This window comes from Ixodes scapularis, unplaced genomic scaffold (genome assembly GCF_016920785.2).
Source record: "Ixodes scapularis isolate PalLabHiFi unplaced genomic scaffold, ASM1692078v2 PGA_scaffold13__105_contigs__length_92229423, whole genome shotgun sequence".
Taxonomy (NCBI): domain Eukaryota; kingdom Metazoa; phylum Arthropoda; class Arachnida; order Ixodida; family Ixodidae; genus Ixodes; species Ixodes scapularis.
This window is the reverse complement of record NW_024609839.1, coordinates 40801963-40823334: the sequence shown is the minus strand read 5'-3', so window position 1 is coordinate 40823334 and position 21372 is coordinate 40801963. Positions and strand designations below refer to the sequence as shown.

The 21372-nt window shown below is 46.8% G+C and overlaps 1 protein-coding gene across 3 annotated transcripts in view; it reads right to left on the bottom strand.

Annotated features, from left to right (window-relative positions):
• Positions 1-18006, bottom strand: part of LOC8028801 (nucleoporin p58/p45) — a 44881-nt gene extending 26875 nt beyond the window's left edge. For 2 of the 3 annotated variants that reach the window (XM_029975273.4, XM_029975271.4), the window contains exons 1-13: positions 17741-17979; positions 17568-17623; positions 17430-17486; positions 14859-14903; positions 13186-13245; positions 12764-12823; positions 12522-12572; positions 9411-10247; positions 4556-4900; positions 3731-3856; positions 2751-2772; positions 2177-2239; positions 1256-1430 (exon numbers count right to left, since the gene is read on the bottom strand). In XM_029975273.4, coding sequence (XP_029831133.3) covers positions 1256-1430; positions 2177-2239; positions 2751-2772; positions 3731-3856; positions 4556-4900; positions 9411-10247; positions 12522-12572; positions 12764-12823; positions 13186-13245; positions 14859-14903; positions 17430-17486; positions 17568-17623; positions 17741-17826 — 1983 coding nt within the window. In that variant the 5' untranslated portion in view covers positions 17827-17979. Of the gene's footprint in view, positions 1-1255; positions 1431-2176; positions 2240-2750; positions 2773-3730; positions 3857-4555; positions 4901-9410; positions 10248-12521; positions 12573-12763; positions 12824-13185; positions 13246-14858; positions 14904-17429; positions 17487-17567; positions 17624-17740 lie in introns of all 3 variants that reach the window. The other variant, XM_029975270.4, reaches the window with a different exon arrangement.
• Positions 18007-21372: the final 3366 nt, after the last annotated feature.

Sequence of the window (21372 nt, the reverse complement as noted above, 5' to 3'; positions counted from 1 at the left end):
CCCGCTTTACTTTAATATCACACCAGTGGAAAATCTCACTCGGAAGCTCGACCTGAAGCTAGCCACTTGCACTCCTATCCATTGTATTATACCATCTAAAAATCGAAGAAATCATAAGCGTTCCCGCTTTCGATTTCCCCGCTTAATTTAGCAGAAAAGTTTCCCCGCTAAATTTAGCCGAAAAATTTCCCCACTAGATTTGGCAGAAAATATTCCCCGCTAAACTTAGCTGGGAAAGTTTTCTGCTAAATTTATCGCGAAAATGTTTCGCTAAATTTAGCGGGGAAATTTTCTTGCTGAATTGACATGCGACGTCATGTGCAACATCACACGTCAACTTTACGTGTGATGTCACGTAACGTGTTACGGGAAAATTCATGTGCAACGTCATTATAGGAAATGTCCCGCTAAATTTAGCAAGAATTCCTTGCCAAATTTAGCTAAACATTTTCCTGCCAAATTTAGAGGGAAAATTTTACTCTCGTGACGTAACACATGATGTCATTATGGGAATCGTCCCATAATGCAACGTCTGGTTATGCCGACGCAGCTCAATCTGGAAAATGGAACCCAAGAGCTGCGCTCTAAAAAAAAAAGGACAAGAAACAAGGCACACAGCGCTGCATAACGTCTTGTTTTTTGTGTCTCTATTTTTTTTTTTTTTTTTAATTGAAAAATTTTTTGGCTATGTGTTCGGCATTTCGTGAAGGCCAAAAATGAAGCCCGGATGAAAGAGTGGCTGCGAGGCTCGAAAGTGATTGGCCGACGGGTGGGAGAGGAGAAGCGAGGTGCTTGACGCTAACAGGGAGGTCACGCAACCAGGGTTGGAGTGAGGGGGAGAGGTAGGCGAGGAGGCAGAGGAGGAGTGGGTTAGGAGGTTCTGGAAGATTACCAGGTGTATCATTTCAAGTCTAGACACGCCACGCGTTAAATTACTTGACGAAAAGCGTCGCAAACGTAGGCGTCTGGCTGAACCGGCCGGACGTGCTGCAGAAAGACGATATAGAAGTTTGCGATGCTAGAACGTTTCACGTACGCAACAAAACTTCCCATCAATTTACCATAGATTTTTATTGCACCGTTTTACCTTGAAAGGTGGTCAACCAACTCGCCCAGCTTTCTGCCCCCTCGTACTCTACACTTGCCGTAAGCGGTCAAGACATTCTCGGCAACTCGAACGCAAGTGTGAGGACTAGCCGCGAGGCACCGCACGACGGATGCCAAAAAGTCACGCGACGACAGAGAAGTGCCTCACCTCGGACGTTTCCCGTTTGAGGCGCTCCACGGAGACGCCGTTGCGCTGGACGCCGCTCTCCACGGCAGAGAGGAGTTGGCGAAGCGCACCGGTCTCCTCTTGCACTTTGGCGATGGTGCGGGAGGAGACCCTGGAGATCTCCTCGCGGATTTCTTTCTGCTCCGTCACATACTTCCTACGAAGAAAGGTGGGCATAAGCCGCAACCGATTCTCGCCACAGTTGAGAAATCGAAGCACTGTCCAAAGGTGCAAGCGTCCGTGGGATTCTAACTGACGGGAAAAAATATGCTACAAGGAGCTAGTCACGATTGTGGCCACTAATCCCTGCACAGTGACATTATTGAAATATGCTTTAAAGCAAACTCCCCCCCCCCCCCCCCCATCTTTTTTTTTTTTTTTAGTGCTTAGATAGAACATTCAGTTACAAAATAAAGTTGTCCCCCCCCCCCCCCTTTTACGAAAAAAAAAAAAGAAATTTATAGCGCAAGACTTAGATTGCGAGCCTCGTTTCGAGTTGCGAGCGATTCGTAAGAATGCTCCCATTTGGAGATGTCGGCCCCAAAACAGAGGCGGGTTTTGGAATTTTAGAAACAAGTGTAACAACAGGTTGGACTACCTGTCAAATAATTTTCGACTGCTCTCAAGACTTTGGGTTTGTCCTGTCCCCTTTTCAACCTAGTCTATTTTTTTATTTTTTTTTCAGGGGCCCCCCCTTCTTTTCCCCCCCCGCCCCCCCCCCCTCCCAGAACCTTTTTTGTGATTTTCGTGTTTAATCCAGGAACATTAACAAATGTTTCCTGATAGTTTCGCGTACACTCACTGCCTCCAATTTGTTTCGACAAAACTTTCCCCAAGGCAAGGCCTTTGTTACGCTTATATGCACCATCTCTGCGTCCACACAATAGAGAGAGAGAGACCTACTTGAAGGCGTCCACTGTTTGCGAGATCTCGTTGGGGAGGCAGGCTTCCTTCACCGCCTTGTCACTGCAAAGGATGCCACAATAAACTTGATGCTAGTTACACGACACTGACGCTACTGGGACTGCGCGGGGACGCACCGAAAAACAGATCGATCCGACTACAGCAGTGTGCACCTGACCTTAGCACTATTCTTTTTCTCTAGTGTAGTACCACAGCCGCACACGGCAAAATTTCTCCTCTGCAGGGAAGACACCAGATGCACATTGGGGCCGAATAACTTTCTACTGTCTATATACGCACACACAACACAATTGTCCTGCAAAACCGATTGGATGGAACAAATGCATGTTTTTTTTCTTTATATTTCCACATCCGTGTGACTGTCTGCCAAGCGCTCGGGGCCTCGGTCACAACAAGCCAACAAAAGTTGGCTTGTTGTCCGTGGCTCTGGCACCTCTATATGCGGATGCGCAATAGAGTTATTTGGTTTAATTATTTTCTTCCCAAATGCATGGCTGAGTTGATGTCGATCCAAGAGCCTGTCGACGCGTTAAGAAAACCGCAGAGAACTTACGATTTCCCAGTAGCAGCTGACCCTGCAAGAAAAAATGTGGCACTCTTACAAACTGCTGCTTACAACAAAAAAGGAGGGCAAATTTAACGTCATTTTCAGTGAGAGCCATTTAGCTCATCGAACGTCACTTTCACCACAAGGTGCTACTGGGTAAGCAAAAGGCATCATTCAGAAATAATGCCAATGACATCGGATAAAACAGTCGACGCAAAAAATTTGAGAAATGTGCCAAAATTTCTTGCTAAATATTTATGTATTCTTATTAAAAGCGCCTTGCGAGTCATTGTTGCCCCAATTAACAAATTGCATATCAAATTCGGGCTGCTGCAAATGTGGCCACCGTCATGAAAAGAGCAGTGCCCACGCTGTGAGAACTTTGCGTTTAGTGTAGCGTTTTTCTGAAGACACTGAACTCTCATAAAGCATTAACCTCCCCCCTTCAAAATATTCTTATTAAAATGCATACGTTGCAAGGCTCATTGCGAGACTCTGAAAGATGCTTCTACTTTGAGGTCAACATCTCAAAAATAGGAACATATTTCGAGAACCGCTCCATAATCCAAAAATGACTCGCAGCTACTAGTTGGTACACATTGGTGTTTATTTTATGTATACGTGAGAAGCCTGTGAAGAAGAGGATTACACGTTTGAAGAAGTGGACTAAAGAAAAGGTGCGAGCCAGCTGGTTCAACCTGTTCCATTCTTTCTTTGTCTGCTTCCTCAAGTTCAAGCTAACCCTTCATCAAAACGACTCTCGTAACACAAATATTGAACCAAAACTGTTTTAATTTTTTCTGGCATTGGAGGGGGGGGGGGGGGGTCATTTTGCGATATACATCCTATCCACGCGTTTTAAACAAAAAAAACCTTTTTTAGGGAGTTTAACATCTCTTTAAGGGCAGGCGTCATATGTAAAAAAGATACACTAGATTTGCCCATATGATGCGGGTGTCGCTAGTCGAGCGAGAAACGGGACCAACCTGGAAGACTGGATGCTGGCAGGATGTCCACTCCGCCGAGACCTGTCGTCGTGGACGTCACCGGGGCGGCTACAGACGGTGTCGTGGTCTGCCCGAAGCCCGTAGCACTCGTCGCACTCAGGCTGCCTGTACCAACAGCAAAGAACCGTTTTCTCAAAGGCTAGCATCTTTTATGGCGTCCAAAACACATCTCCAACTGGCATATCTACCGAGTCCTAAAACGTGAACCCTCGACATCCACCCGACGACGTTGGAGAAGCATCGCGTCGTCCCAGGCCGTGGTCATGGCAGCGTCACAGCGGCGGTGGCGCACGTGGCAGACGTCCGTTGTGCTGTGGGTCGCTCTCCGGCTTGACGGTTCACAAAAGCTTTGGCAGCCACGAGTCGGGACTCCGCAATGACGGCGACGCTCACGTCCGCTCCTACTTTTTACCGGGACTTCTAGCCCCGACTGCCAGGACCACGACGTTTGATGACGCAACGCTCCGGCTTTCGCAACATCGCCTGTTACTACTTCGGGACCGCTTTCGACGTATGGGCGGGACGGAACGCTAAGCACACACACTGGAGATGCGAAAAAGGCGTCGTGCAACTGAAATCTCGGTTATAAGACCCCTTCCCCACAACGAGCCACCGTCGGGATGCAGCCACCTCGGCCAGAATTCGAACCAGCAACCCGGGGATCTGAACCCACTACATGGGGATTCAAACCCGCTACCCTGTGATTCGAACCTGCTACCTGGGTATTAGAAACTGCAACCTGTAGGTCGGCGCCTTGCCCCAGAGCCATCAAGGCACCTAGCTGGTGTTTCCGTGTGTTCTCACCGAGAGACAGGCCCGTGGAGGTGGTTGTCGTTGTCTGCCCAAACCCGGGGAGCCCCGGTGCCCCGGCCTTGAACGGAATCCCCCCGAAAAGGGAAGTTGCAGATGTCGTCGTGGCCGTGGCCGTTGTCGCGGTCGTGGTGGTGGAGGCAGTGCTAGCCACGGTTGCCAGGGGAGTGGTCGTGGTGGCGCCGAACCCGGCAAAGCTCGGAACAGTTGTCGCCGTCGTGGTTGGTGCCGACGTGGCGCCGAGGCTACCAAAGAGGGAAGCGGCCGTTGTGGTTGCCACTGCTGCCACCGTCGTCGTTGCCGTGCCGGTTGTGACGGCAGCCGTTGTGGTCGCTGAACCTGAAACGAAACATTTGAAGGACGTAAGCTCAGCATGGTGCTGCAGTTTCCTTTTCCAGCACCTTAACTTGACTTTTTTCGTTTGCTCATTTTATCATTGTCACGCGAAGTCAGCAAACGTGGCATCGAAGCAGAGGAAGGTATGTTCTATCATTAATTCCCACTGTCATGTCTGGAATGGATGTACGATCTGTTGCAGATTAAGAAGCCTTCCATTCTTTCCACTTCAGAAGAGCAAATGCTGGAGAGGAGACCACCAATTGTATTTACTCGCAGAATGAACACACTTTTTTTTCTGAAAAATCGATGCAAAGTTAGGGGGGGCGTTCATTACGCGAAGTAAAATTTTTGCGTCCGTATTTACTCCCATACTCCCATAATGAACGGACCTTTCATCCTGAGAGATCGAAGTAACTTCTTATCTCTTTGCGCGCGGCGCCCGGTCCCGTAACCAAACTAAGCTGTGCAAAAAAAAAAATCCTCTTCGTTTTCTTTTTTTTAGTTCCTTGTTTCTATTTTTTGCCACCTTTCGCAAGTTGTTTTGTCTGCTTAGGCGAGGGCTCTCCGCTTATCTTTCTTATTTCCGTGCGCGCGACGCACGACACCCATAACCGAACTGCGCTGTGCAAAAGAAAAAAAAAAGCTTTTTCTTTTGTTTTCAGTTCGACACCCATAACCGAACTGCGCTGTGCAAAAGAAAAAAAAAAAAAAGCTCTTTTTCTTTTGTTTTCAGTTCCCTGGTTGTTTTTCTTATTCTTTTTTTTTTTTTTTTACTTGCAGCTTTTCGCAAGCTGTTTCGTTTGCTTAGAGGGCTTCTCTGCTCCTCTTTCTTACCTCCTTGCGCGCGGCGCACGACCCCCCGTAACCAAACTGCGCTGTGCAAAAAAAGAAAAAAAAAACCTTTTTGTTTTCTTTTAGTTGTGTTTTTTTTTTTTTTTTTTTTGCCGCCTTTCGCGAGCTGTTTCGTTTGCTTAGAGCGCTTCTCCGCTTCTCTTTCTTACATCCTTGCGCGCGGCGGCCCGCGAACCCTAAATCCAAACTGCGCTGTGCAAAAAAAAAAAAAAAAAAGAGCTCCTTTTTATGTTTTGCTTCTTGCTTCCGTTAGATCTTTGCGATTTTTTTAACGCCTTTGGCAAGGCGCTTTGTTCGCCCACGCTGCCCATGCATTAGCGAACTCGTTGCACCAGGATAGAAAAGTGCGTTCATTTCGCGCTCGTGGGGGGAGGGGGTCAAAATTTTGACGTCCGAGTTGGGGGTGCGTTTATTACGCGAGTGAAAAAAAAAGTCGAAATTTTGAGAGCCGACTTGGGGGGTGCGTTCATTACGCGAGTGCGTTCATTGTGCGAGTAAATACGGTATGTTGATAGTTACAAAAATGCATAGGGAGAAAAAAAAGCCAAAGAGGGCAGGAGGGAGGAATCGTGTTTTTTGGTTTTCAGCCTAAATGGCACAAACTATTGCCCATTTTAAAGGGGACAGCCATTAACAACCATCCACCTAACGTTATCAGAGAGCTTTTGGGGCAGAAGCTTGTACTGCTTTTTTTTAACCCTTTAACTGCCAATATTCTTTTTTTAAACTATGGTATGCAAATCTTTTAGTTGTATTATTTGTCCAACTTGTAGAAATGCTATCTATAAGGATGAATAGCAAATAATGTTTGCTCTATGACCTTTATTACTAAGTACCGATTTGTCTTACTTTATCACTTTCACTTTTTATGGATAGCTTTTCTGTTCTTGTAAAAATAAACCACTAAAACCTTTTGAACATTTATTATTAATAACAATAATAATAACAATAGTTTATTTCCATGAAGCATGGTGGAGCAAAAAGTAAAAGCCTGAAAGGAGGCTTGACCCGCCCACGGCCCCGTACAATGGCATTGCAGCAAAAGTGTGCACGAAATTACAAGACAGTCATTAATCACCTAAACAGTTGCAAGCACAGTCCTTGCAGACGAAGAATCCAAAAAACACACAAGAGCGCACTTTATATAGAATTAACAAATTTAAAGAATCAATCGAGTGAAGGAGGTGAATCACTGCTACAGATAAAAAAATGCAAAGCCTTGAAGGAGATAGTGTCAATGCAAACTTCTTTTTCTAGAAGGAAATTTAAAACTTTTGGTATGGTATATCGCAACATTTGCGTACCATAGTTAGTAGAACAGTAGACAACCTTCCAATACTCCATGTGTCTAGTTAAGTGATTGTGTTGATTTGGTGTCCATGCCACTACGTTGGACAGCGAGTTATGTTTCTTGTTTTTATTTTAAACTCAGTATCAATCTGTATACATAAAGACTATCAATTTTTAATAAGCTAAACCTCTTAAACAAACTGCCTGTATGGAAATCATAAGGCAGGTTGCATACTATATTCTAATCATTTTTTTCTGCAGTAAAAATAATTTTTGCAAATTTGTGAATGTGGTGTTACCCCACGAGGTTGCAGTAACTCAGATGAGAATAGAATAAATAATTGTAAATTAATAGCTTCACATTAACTGGGAGTGTTTTACTGTCTTTTGATATTACTAATGATGTCAATTGGCATAGAGTCAAGCACGATTGCTGCTCTTTAGAGTAACACATTTATTCTTGGGTCGAAAAATAATAGCTTTAGTTTTATCAGTATTAATTTTTAAGCAGTTGTTTCTAAGCAGTTGTTTCGTCCTGGTGCATGGGTACTGAAGCGAGGTTCCAAAGCATTCATTTGACGCCATGACACTGCTTGGAATCAGTTAGGAACAAATTCTACAGTCCAAAAAGTGAACCGTAGCCTTCCGATGGCGTCACTTTTTCATTGCTGCCAGTAGAGACTCTCAGTTTGAAAAACACGGTGAGGACCAAAATTGTCATTAAATAACTTCCTGTAGAAACCATAATTTGACCTAATATTTGGGATACGTATTTCAGCGATGTTTGACATTGTATTTGGCAAATTTTCAGGCAAATCGGGGATTATGTTTTCCCTGCATTCTTTCCTCCCATATTTTTCTCTCGGCTTCTTTTACTGCCTTTTCCACAGAGGTAGTAGTCTGCTCTGCCCCAGCACTTGTCTCTCTAGCCTCCAAGGATTCCCAGCCCATGTCTCTGCACTCCTCCATATGGAGTATCTCATGAGCCCCCAGCATCAGTCTGCCCACACTCCTCTGCTGGGTCTCTAAACTCACCTGAACCTCATATTTCATGCATAATAGTGTACATCTTGAGCACATCTGACATCGCATTTACAATGCTGTCAGTGGAGAATCTTGGCACCTCCCAAACCAAACATAAAACTTCAATACAGATTGTGATTTGCAATTAGGATTGCTCGTTCAGAAGCGTTTATTCACGTGTTGAACCAATTCTGAGGGAAATCCGTAAATATCAAGATTGCACCGGAGCTCCTCTTTAGCCTGAAACAAACTATAGTAATTATATTTCTCCACATTACACAGTAACCTGGAAGGCATAGTCATGAGCGCGTGGCCTCAGAAGGTGCCTTCTTTGCTCGGGCACCCACACAAACGAAGCATTCAGTTAGGTTCGCGCCTCTAACAGTATACTGCAGGCCACTTGCGAGATGAAGTGTAGGCAGTAAAGACTTATGTATCATCATTGTCATCATCATCTTATCAGTTCATCTTATGTGCTCAAGAACAGTGAGATTGCCTTAATTATGATGCACAGAAAAGATTACACATTTGAGATGTCTATGAAGTCAACCATTCCTTTGGTTAAATTTAGAAACTTGAATTTAGGGACTTTGTAGCAAGGCTTCTATTGACCACAGCAAGAAAATTAATGTGATCATGTCCCATTGGGACATCCCTGGGTAGGACCCTGGGTAGGAACAAGTTAGACATACATAGCCTTCAAGTGCCTACTGACACAGTTAGCACAAACACGGCGACGAAGAAATTACAGGATTTAATAAGAGAGGGCGCTGGTGACCTCCCAGATTTACCGCTTCTCAAAGTCCCCTCGAGATAAAGGTGAGTTTTGCGCACACTTCACACGCAGCACAAAGTAGTTCTTATAAAGTTAGGTTGTGCGAGAGAGAGAGAAAAAACTACACTTATAATAAGTATGCTTAAAAACCAGACTATTTTGCAGACAAAAAATGTATTTTAAATGTACATACAAGGAGTAGTTTTATTCAGAATATAAAGGGGGAAATCATTAACGCTCTACAAAAAGCCCAATTTTTCTTTTACTAAGGCCTTTGTGATAGAATCGAGTATGAATTCAGTTGCAAGACAAAAGATACAAAAAAGGAAAACGGTAACTGTCCCTCCATGCTAACTGTGCATGGGGTAAGAATGCTCAGAATTATTTATCTTCTGACCAAGGCCATGGCACATGGTAAAACATTATCAGTATGCTTCCACCACCTAATTATAGTTCTATGAAGGCTTACAAGAAGCACCAAGACACGGGCAGTTGTAGCCAGCTTAATCCGGGAGGCAATATGCCAAAGACAAAGCCTGAAAATCTTGAAATGTAAAGGTGAAAACTCACCGAAAGCAATTGGAAGGGATGGAGCACTCTGTGTCACTGCCGCCGGTGTCGTTGCCGTGGTGGTCACTTGTGGCACCATGCCAAACCCGCCAAACCCGGTCGACACGGAAGGGGTGGAACCGAAAGGCATCGCTGTGCCAGTCACCAAGGTGACGGCAGAGCACACTGCAGCCGCAGTCGTAGCTGCCGGCATGCCGAAACCTACGACCGAAGCCGCAGTAGTTGCCGTCGGAACGCCAAAACCGCCTGCAAATGGCGTCGCAGCCGTCGTTGCCAGCACGCCGAAACTGCCGGTTGGAGCTGCTGGAAACACACTCGGTGTAGCAGTTCCGAAACCGGTCGACGGAGCAGACGATGAAACCGGTGTGATCGTCACGCCGGAACTAAGTCCGAGTCCACCGAATGGAGATGCCGATGTTGTCGTCGTCGTGGCAACGGACGTCGCCGTTCCGAAGCCGCCGAACCCCACGGGTGCGGCGGAGGTGGCCGCCGCCGGAAGCGTTCCGAAACCGCCAAAGCCCGTCGGAGCCGTGGATGCCGGGGTGGGGGCCGGCGCCCCGAAACCGCCGAAACTGGTCGGAGCAACAGCCGTCGACGTTCCGAAGCCACCGAATCCGGTCGGAGCAGCGGAGCTGGTCGCGACAGGCACGGATCCGAAGCTCCCAAATGCCGGTACGGTGGAGGCAGCCGGCGTGGCAGTGGCTCCGAAGCCACCGAAAAACGGCGCCACAGACGCGGTCGGAGCAGCGGCAGAACCCAGTCCTCCGAACGTGCTCTGTTGCGTCGCTGCGACAGCCTGGGTCGTCGTGGGCTGAGTGGCGCCGAAGCTGAAACCTCCTGACAAGAAAATGTGGAAAGAATTAAACCTTTTCAAAATTTGGCACCATCCGGTGGCTCAAAAGGAAGTTTCACATTGAGCAAACTAATGGCAATTGCGAAACCGTACTTAATCGGAGACAGTCGCTTTTGACGTCAATGGTACATGAGAACGGGATTTTCAAATACATCATAATTCTTTCTCGTTTTGTTTCAGTTTCGATAAGCAGTGCAAACCAGCAACTCATAACTGTCAGGACTAAATTTCCCACCACAGAAGGCCTTGAAGTCAAACTCGTGTAAAGAGATTGATTGGACCACACTCCAAAATAAACACTTACGCAGTTGTTGTATCTAATTTGTGCTTCATTTGTTGTACTCGAGTCTCGAATGTACAGCCCTCGTATATCCCCCCCGCTTGGTAGCATCCTGACTTCTTCCTTCATCAGCCTCAAGGCAGTCATTAGTTTGGCACGGATGCAATATACCTAGGTGATGATGGTGATCAAAATTGCCAGACTGATTTTCAAAAAGGGCTTATTGGATGCAATGTTTAGTGTCAACTCGCTGATTATGAAGGCCCGTTCACACATAGATCATGGCGTTACCCTAGCACCATTAGTCATTGCTGAAAATAGCGCTCATCTTGGCAATATGGCAACAACTTCCCACTATATTAGTGATGCAGCACTGATACGCTACTGTATTAGTGCGAAGCTACATTCCAGACAGCGCTTTTCCTAGCGGTTATTTAGGCCCGCAATGCATACGGGGTGTCCTTTTTGATAGAATACATATTTTTCTAAAAAGAAAGTCGTCAGAGTTAGACAAAGATGGTCTGCACAAGTGAGTTATACGGCCGGGCAGACATTATGTCCGAGAGAGTATGAAACTAATGGATGACTGATGGATGCAACTAATGAATGACAAAAATTCACTAATCACCTTTTTAATTAGACATTTCGGAATACACGTTCATATTAAAGATATCGAAGCAATCAATATTGAAGGCCAGCCCAGTTTTTAAAAATCCTTGATCTAGCATGCAGTTCGAGTTATTAATTGCCAAATTTTGTTCCGAATATCCGTCGACACCAAAACCAAACGCGCAATGCCCGCTGGGAGGACAACCCTTGTTTGATGCTGAAGAATCATGTGCTAATGACAAAATATGCGACACTATTTCGAGTCTCAGTGCGCCGGAGCCGACTGAAATTGATGTTCCGTGGACAGTGAATGCTTCAACACGCTGTGATGCTTATTTCGTCATTAGCACGTGACTTTCCAGCGTCAAAGGAGGGTTGTCCTTCCGTTACGAATCACGCGTCTGGTTTCAATATAGACGGATTCCCAGAATAAAATACGACACTGAATGACTCGAACTGCGTGCTCTATCCAAGGTTTTTAAAAAAAACTGGGCTGGCCTTTGACATTATTCAGTGAATTTCTGTTAATTTCTCACATATTAGTTTATTTGCAGCTATTTTAAAGGACACATGCAAAGGAAAAAAACATTTTTTTTAAACGGCTTAGATGGAAAAAGGACGCCATAAAACGATTTTACAACGAAGAAAAAAAAGTTTTAGAGCTATATTTACGGCGCAAAACGAATTTGTAATTGGCGCCCGCGGGCATCGCGGAAAAGTGGTCCGTATTTATCACGTGACTGGTCTTTATTTATCACGTGGTGCTTGCGCTCTTTCGGAAGCTTCCTATGGCCTCTAAAAGTAACTTATTCATCTTTGTTTGAAGTATAACAAAAAAGCAAGACGAATAAGTAACTTTTAGAGCCCAAAGGAAACTCCTGAAAAAGCGCAAGCAGACGTGATAGACCTATGCGCCGGTCAGACGACAGCGGCGGCGCCCCGAAGCAGGCGAACTTGTGCGGCAGCGGCGACGGCGGCGTTCGCACAACGCTCAGCGTGCGGCGGCGACACAGCGCGGCGGCACGCGGGCCTACCACGTGACCAGCGGCGGCTCCCGCGAGCGCCAACTACAAATTCGTATAGCGCCGTAAATATAGCTCTAAAAATTTTGTTTCTTCGTTGCAAAATCGTTTTATGACATCCTTTTTCCATCTAAGCTGTCTAAAAAAAATGTTTTTTTCCTTTGCATGTGTCCTTTAAGAAAAATATACTTTCTCTCAAAAATGAAAACACCATGTATGTGAAACGACCTTGTGGGCTTGCCAACAAGCACCGTAGATGAATAAGCAATCCCAAAAAAATGTGACGGCTACAATCTCCCAAAAGTAAGGCTGCAAACATGCTGCAAGTAGGTAAGACGGTGCCGCACCTGTTTGCGGCCTGGTGGCTGTCAATCCAAAACCAAAAGGCTGGGAAACGCCTGCGGAGATAAAGAAAAGACACGGCACGTAAGGCAGAAGACGTGTATGTTTCTAAAAAGTAAAAAAGTGAAGATACAAAGTTTCTTAACACTTGCCAGATGACAGACCTTAGAAATGGACACTACGTCAAATGTTGTACCACAAACAAAAGAAGTAAAAAGCAAAGAGGGGAGCAGAAATTGAAACAAACCCACGGAGGCCGCAGGAGCCGTCGTTGCAGCGCCGCCAAACGAGAACGGTTGCACCACACCTTGAAAGCAAAAGAAGGTAGGCATGTTCCACTGAGACCGTCTCTGCGGCACTAAACTGGCCAAAGGCCCGTGGCCCTTGAAAGTGCACCGTAGTTTCCGGTCTACAAGTCACGCCTACCCGTAAATGGCAGTTACCCATCAGAAAATAAAACGTTAGCATAAATCGAAACTTTGCACAAGTTACACTTCTTTAGGTATTTGTATGGTCGGCACGGCCAAACTGCATCGAGAAGCCAGCGCACCACGTTCGCAACGTAAGCGCAAGCGCGAGCAAGTTTCAATGTTCTCGTCAACGAACGGGAAACAAAAAAAAAATGTGGCTTATAGACCGGACAGTACAGTAATCTGGGCGTAAGCGTACCTGTCGGAGTTGTAGAAGCCTGTGCCGCCTGGGTCCCAAAAGAGAAGGGCTGGGCAATGCCTACGTGAAACGGACGCCTTCATCGGCAAACGCGACAATGCACCAACCTCACGTGCCAACAGACTGATTTCACTGAAACATTCGGAGCATGCTCGAAGCTACAGAGCCTGCTCCGACCGGCGTGTTTGCCGAGTCTTAAAAAGCAGTTTCTCTGTTTCTGCCCGCCGCGGCCGCAGGAGTGTCACGCCGTCGCCAGCCGCAGTGGTGAACTTGACGGATGTTCGTTCTGCTGCAGGTCGCCCTCCGGCGGGACAGTCCTCGGAAGCTCTGGCAGCCGCAAGTTGGGACATGCGATGATACCGATGCTCGCATTCCCTACTGCTTATTTTCCAGAAGTTCCACACCCGCCCACTGCGACACCCAACAGCGTGACACTGCGGTTCCTACGACGTAGTTTGTGGCCACTTCGGGAACACTTCCAATGCACGGGCGGAACGGGACGCCAAGCACTTTGGCTGGAGACGCATTTCAGGCACCGCGGCGACGCCACAATAACTTTAATCCGAAGGAGGCTGTGCAGATGACAGCTCGGGGCCGTCCCTGAGCTGCAGCGGGGTCGTCGCGCATGCAGAAAGGCCGAAGTTTACTCGACGCATTGCATTGCAGCATGGCGAGACGGGCCAGCAAGATCGGCCCATGCAGGCTGAGCGGAAGTAAGCAAAAACTAACGCGACCAAACTTCTGGGGGAAGGGTGCTTCCGGTTGGCTATTGTGTTTGCTTTTCTTTGAGAACCCCCAGCGATTAGCGCAGTTTTAAAAGTCTCGCCGCTGAGGTCGAACTGTAGTCCCTGCAGTCTACCGAAATTTACTTAAACGAGGTTGACGCGCCTTTCTGATTTTACGGGTAAAAAGAAAGAGCGCTTGTTCCTCAAAGAAAGACAGATCTGCCGAAAATGTTATGGGTGCATCTTCACGACTACCTATTCAGGCCGCCTTGTTCATATAATTGAGAAGGGCTCAAAACTTCTCAAGTGTGTTCCTATACTTTGTGATCGGCAGGGCATCGGCAATGGGCACTGCCTCCCCCAGGCGCCTAAGATGTGTGCCGAGCTTCCTTGCACGGATCGCCGAGCTGGGTCGCAATTTTAGCGGACTACCGATCTTCCGAAAATTTTTATTACGCTTCCTTCAGGCTGATGAGAGTATCTGTAATGCCCAATTTCCTGTTTTGCCTCGCTTACTTTGGTATTCAAGGTTCCTTTCCCGAACACCATGTCAGCTTGTATTTATATGCGACGTAATGGCCCGGTTGGCACCTATCGTTGTACGGAGATGGTCGGTCAAGGAGCCACTGACGCCGCATTTTTGCGTTTGTTGCGTCGCGCCAGCTGTCGGTGGCACTCGCTGAAACTCGCAGAGTTCCTCGCCTCAAGATAATCGAAAGAAGTTCACTTGCGACGTTGGCAACTTAAAAGAATGAGACTGGGGCATGTCTAGACCGTAGCTCTCGTGCAATCGCTCGCTAGTGAACCCAGAGACGTCGTGCACTTATGTGAACACAAGGTAAACATAGGGGAACTGGAAGTATTTCTGTCCCCTGTCATGGCAGCCGGAAGTGGCACGAACACCCTGTGTAAAATCTATAAAAATCTGAGGAGGAAGAAAGCACTCACCGGTTTGGGTGGCCGGTGTGCCAAAACTGAAAGGCTGTGCTATTACTGCAACAAGAAGGGAGTCAAAAATAAGGCTGTGACATTAAAGATTGACAATCAGGCAATAAGTTGTAACCGTGCTGGCTGGGTGGTTTAAAAATCATGGACCCTAGGAAAGCTCCCAATAACGTAGTCTTTTTGGTCTCCTGAAGTATCATTACTCGTCCGAGTGAGCCCATCCAATATCGTGGCAACAAGTCAGTTTACGAGAAATGCGCCTTACGCACAGACATTTTGCTAAGTCTGAAATAGATTGTTGCTTCTTCAAAGATTTGGTCTGTTAAACATGCTACTGGAACAACCCACTGTTACGTGGGAAAACGTCATGTACTTAATATGGTGCCTACGCGCAGCGTTGTGGCAAACTCTAGAATGAGTGCATGCCTCACGACTTTATAAACCTTGCAAAAGTGCTCGTGCAACAAAGCTCTCACACCTATGCCTTCGTTCCGACAAAAATGTAGCCAAAACGTCCTGCTTTAAAAAGGCAGTGTCTATACTGCCGGCAGCCGGCAGAACAATTTTTCCAAGAATTCTACCAGTTGTCCCATCCCACTGGCTGCCCGATGCGTCCCATTGGCCCGTCGACAATTCAGATTAGCTTTTTTCTCTAATAAGCCGCCCTAGACTGTCGCTTCGAAGTGGCATGTACAGGTGGGCTCAGGTGGGTTAACATTTTTTTAATGAGCCGCCACAGACTGCCGCCGTGAAGCGGCTTCAGCGCAGCGTGGGGGCGTGGCTTAACACGCGCCCCCATTAAAACGTTGCTGTTCGCTAAAACGTCCTTCGCCGTGAAGCGGCGAACAATGTTTTAGCGAGCACGTCCATGAAATGTGTTTCCATGAAGAGTAAGGCTATACGTGGGAGCTCATGCACCTCGACCGGAAATGGCTATACGCACAACACGAAACTCGTATAAAACGAATGGTTGCAACGAGTTTCTGAAGCGATGGCGTAGCTTAGTGGTAATCTGCTTCATACACAGCAGACCCCGATTCAATCCAATAAATGGGCTTACTTTTTTTTTCTTTACATTTACAATTTTTTTACAATTAACACTGAGAAAAAAAAAAAGAGATTGTTGCTGACGAATTTTGTTGATCTAAATGGTATGAGACTCCCTTTCCGAAGGTGTCCCCCGCCACCTGTACGCACCAAAGCAGCATGTACGGGGGGGGGGGGGGGGGGGGGGCCAGGGAGGGGGGGGGGGGCCAAGTAGATTAATAGTTTAGTAATGAGCAGCTGCAAAGTAGCAGGAGGGAGGGGGGGCTTAACACACCCCCCAGACATACACGCGCAGTCCGAAAAGGGTGACCCTAATGGCAAGAGCTCACCGCGCCGTCTGTATAGCCATTTCCCGTCATGGTGCACAAGCACGTGCGCATATAGCTTTACTCTTCCACGAAATATCAGGAGAATAAAATAGTCAGTATTCTACTGGCAGTTGTCACATGATTTAAGACAGTCAAGGGGGAAATAAGGGTTGTGGCGCAGGCTAGCTGGTGAACGTTCATACTTTGAAAAAAAGACGAGACAGGGAAAAAGGAAGGGACAAACACAGTAAAGTCTGAAACTTTGTCCCTTTCTTTTTTCCTGTCTCAGTCTTTTTTTAAAGGGCTACTTCAACGAAATTTTAAATATACCCGTTGTGTTCAGAAATAGGCTGAATATGATCCACAAGATTCGTAAATGACAATTGCACGTTTGTATTTTGAGCCTGATGGGCGTTTTTTTTTTTTTTGTTATAAACAACCCACTCTAGCAAGCGCTCAGAGAGCAGCCAGTGGAGAGTGCATCACATTCGGCACAATCGTGATGTAGTCTGTCTCGGGATGAGCAAAGCTGTGGCGAGGCTGACGTCGTCAGGATGCCCTAGCCATTCCAGGCACCGAAGCGGTCGAAATATGCCAGCGATCCGGCCACCGCAATTAACTGCAAAGCTGCTTTTGCATGAATTTTGAGCGACGGGTTAATCTTCTATAATCTTGTAGAGGGAGACTAGCCATGTCCGAGACACACAAAAGAGAGTCCCATTGATTGGGGAGTGCTCTTGTGCTGGCCGTAGAAATGTCGGGATGACGTCAGGTTCAAAGCATGTATAGTTCTAGGCTAGACAATTATCGTCACTACCTGTCAAGGTTCCTAGACGAACATTACAAACGAGGCGTTAGCGACATTCAATAGGTGCTCTTTGCTAGTCGTTTAATTCGTTTTAAAATTCCTTTTCGTGTCTTTTTTAACAAGATATTGGTGTGTCTGATGTGATACTGCTCCTCTGAACACCTATAGACTAAAAAAAGCGCCGAAATTTCGTTGTAGTATCCTTTTAAGTAAGAGCCACTGGGAGGCAAATGCCGGTATAATTGCGGGAAATTGTTCTCGCGGCAGGTTTCACGCGATGTCAGGCAGCTAATGGGATGGGGCTGCCGGTTGAACTTCGGAAAAATTATTCTGCGGGCGGTCGGCAGGCTAGACGCAGCCCTTTAAAAACGCGACGGTGACAGCCTGCAGCATCGAGCAAACGCTCCTTACCAGTCGGTGCAACTGTCGCCGTCGGAGTCGCGCCGAAACTGAAGGGCTGCACGCCACCTGCAAATGCGATACCGTGTGAGAAACCGGGTACGACAACGAACTTCGCGCCGCGAATGCCGAGCAGCACGCGTTGATCACCTGTCGGTGCTGCAGCCCCAAACGCAGATTGCATACCGGTGGCGCTCGTTTGAACCCTGACAGAAGGAAGGAAATAAGCGTTTGGGAGACACCGATTACGTTTTGTAAAAGCGGTATATCCTCGTGAAGAGGAAGCGAACATTCTGACAACGCTACGGGCGACTCGCACTCACGGCTGTCCCCCAAACGCGGTGCCAAACGGAGATGCCTGGGTTTGCGGAGTTCCGAACGAGAACCCTCCTCCTCCTGGAGCAGTCATTTCGGGCGTCTACAGCCAACGGATAGAAGCGGAGAGGCGACGAATCTTACGGAAACAAGGTGCTGTGATATGAACAAACGTCGGTACGAACAACCGAACAACGCCAGTCACACCGGAGTCTGGTCACACCAGTCACACAAGTGCGCCGCCATTTGTTTCAGATCGGCAACCACCTGCGCCGAGAGTATTCCTAGTATTCCTATTCGTGCGACAAATTTTGTATTATTTGTTTTATTTAAGAGTATCACCTGAAATTTTAGATTATTATATTTGGTTTATTGTTAGTTTATTATAACAAAACACCTTCGATATGTTCTTGTGGTCGTCAACGGTTGGTAATGCAGTGGTTGGTAACGAGAGTATACTTTTTCAAATTGCGTTTGCGTCGGCTGGTTGGGCTGTTTCAGCTGTTTGTTACTTTTTCAGTGACTCCGGTGTTTGCACAACTGTGGTTTGCGTCTTTCCACGGTGTTCGTGAGTCGTGTCCACCGGTCGTGCCCGTGCTTGACAAGTGAAGGCAGATTACAGGCACCCTTCTTCCGAAATGTCTTCAGTTCAACTGGCTGTTGCGAGACTGCAGGGCCTCTTCGATCTTAAAGGGGTCATGAAACGCTTTTCCAACTTTTTCCTGTTTCGCTTTCCTCCTCAACTCATAAATCGCGCATTCCACCAAACAGTTAAAGAAGACGAAAAGGGGGAGTCCCCTCTTGCTCGCACTCTCGTTTGCGTAATCCGGACACATCCATTCTCCCCCTAGAATATTAGCCCGTCGCTCAAAATTCAGACAAAAGTTGCTTTCCCCACCCCGTTCATTTCGAAGCTGACAGTGCTGTTGAAGCTACGTGCTCGTTGGGCCAGCCACACTTGCCACGTGAGCGTGGCAAATGTGGCTGCAGAGAATGAAGTCAGGTGATGAAAGGGAGGCGGCTGATTGGTCCGGTAAGCGCGTAGCTTCAACCACAATGTCAGCTTAGGGGTGAAGGGAATAAGTGAGGTCCGGTTGCGTGTGACGTCAGTTTGGACCCGATAACGCGCTTTTGGGACCGCGGTTGTATCACAGTGAAAAGGCAGAGAGGTTGCGAAGGGGAGGAGGTACGAAATAGTCCGCTCTGTTTTCAAATTTTTGCACTGAAAGTCAGGCTTTTGACTTTCTACCTTTTGCTTTTGGTCCACTGAACGATGTGCTATTAGTAAAATCCCAATCTAAAATGATTTATCCCAACCCAAAAATCGTTTCATGGGCCCTTTAAGGCAGCCGAAGTGGAAACCGTCATCATGCAGGCAGAGTGTGCGCTCGACAAGAACGCAAAGAACTGCGGTGGCACCGTCGTCGCCATGATTCAGGATTCCGGCAAGTTCGACAGAACGTCTAGGGCGTCGGCCATCGAAGACATAGAGCGAGAAGCTGGTTCTCTGCCGCAGGAGACAGCGCGAACGGACGAAATGCTTGCAAGCCTTTCTTCGACGATGGCCAGCATCAAGGACGGACTGCAGAAGCTGTAAAGGACTGCTTGTTGCTTAAATATGTTCTCGACAGTTAACATCAATTGCCTTGTTTCTTTGACGGATTCCTGTTGCTTTTATCTTTGCACGACTGTTTTCGACCGTTGACGTTAATACTGTGCAGTCTCCTGCAAGTAGCACTGACAAAACCGGTTTTCCCGGAAACCTGCACTGACCGCACGTGAATGCTTGCATCCATGTGGTGCCAGTGCTTCACCGACCACACTCAGGGTTGCCAGGTAGTTTCTAGCTGAAACCGCCAAAAGCCAGACGGCGTAGCCCAAAAGTAGCCAAATACAAGAAATTTATGTAGCCCAAAAGTAGCCATATTCTGCAGAGCCCAAAAAATTGTGTGCTTGAATGTGCGAGCTCAATTCGAAGGCACTGCGTCTGCATATCTAGGGTTTAGGAGCAGCTTGCAAGATCTACATCTTGAAATGCATTGAACGTTTTATTTCAAACACAAAAGTACAAAAATTTTCCACACACGTTTTTGAAGTCACATAGTTATGAAGCACACGCTCGCGCCCGGCTTTCCCGCCTCATACATGATTTCTGTGTTAAAACGGGCAAAAACTTCAGTAGGGTTGATGTCCTTACAGAACTCGTTCTTCCCAAGGAAAGCAAACTTTACATAGAGGACGTTTTGAAGAGTTCGAAAGAACATGTTCTACCTTAGGACTGACTTTGTGAGGGACACGTGACTGAATACTCTCTCCACGGCGGCGTTCGACATGGGCAGTGTCGGAAGCGCGATGGCAAGCTCGGATAGCAACGGAAACAGGGCTGCTCCTGCGCATTGATCTTGGCCTTGTTCGGAATATTCATTGTCCCAATCTGTTGTCTTTTGTTATGGCTCATTGTGCTTTAAGAAACTTTCATGTTTTGCGGAAAAGCCTCCTTCGTTATATCCGGTACAGCACGCGTTATCGGGCGACATCAAATTCTGCAGGATGTCTTGAGTTGCGTTTAGTATCATTTTCCCTCGGATGATGTGCTTCCTGTAGGAGGATGGTGGGAAGCTCGAGAAAACAAGAGACGCCAGTAGTAAGCAGAAAGAACTTGGGAGCATAAAATAAGCCACAATTACTACAAAAGCGATGTCGTCGGAGCTGAATCTATGTCACGGTAACTTACTTGAGCTAATAGGTTCTGACATCACGCCCACGAATCTTCACGCAGAAAATCCCTGAAAGCGGGAATCCAGAAAGGGTGGACTGTCGCTTTGTGTCCATGCTGAAAAGCCTTTTGTACAACTACTCGAAACCAAGCAAAAAAAAAAACAAAGAAAAAAGTGCCGCGTTAGGATTTGAAATAGCCATATAGCCAACCACCAAATTTCGACGCCAAATGCATGACAAAGCAGCCCAATTTGGCTATTAATTGCCCAACCTGGCAACCCTGATCGCACTTCGGTTGAAGCAGGTAGTACAAATTAGTCCACGAAGGACTAAAAACGACTTAGTCCACAGTTGTTTGCAATCTTGTCTCATCTTCAAGAATGATCAACACTATTTCAAACTAATATTTATTTTTCGTCTCTGCGACTTTAACCCTTTGAGGTCATGAGTCGGGCCTCGCCCGACATCACCGGACCAACCGGACTTCCGTTGTGGTCAGGTGTCGGGCCAGCGTTGCCAGATTGGAAAGATGCTTCGGCACCAAATTCTGACCGGAAGTTCACCAGATTTCACCAGCACTGAAATATTGCGTCTATTACGTATTTCCAATTCCTTCAGCTTTTTTACACATGCACTCGCAAAGGGATAGCTTTCAGGTGGTTCACTAATATAAGGCATCGCAGCACAATAGAAAAGGAAGAAAGCAGACATGTGGCGCATTATCAGCATTGTTACTTTTTGATATACCATGTTTATGAGATGCTTGTGCTGGGTAGTCCTTAGACAGAAAATTCAAATTAATGAAGGCCACCGACATATAAGAAAGACCATATAATGTTGCACCTAAAAATGCTCGCAATCTAAATTAAGCATCCAATCTCTGCTCAGCAGTAAGAAAAAGAAACACACAAGAACGAATTAG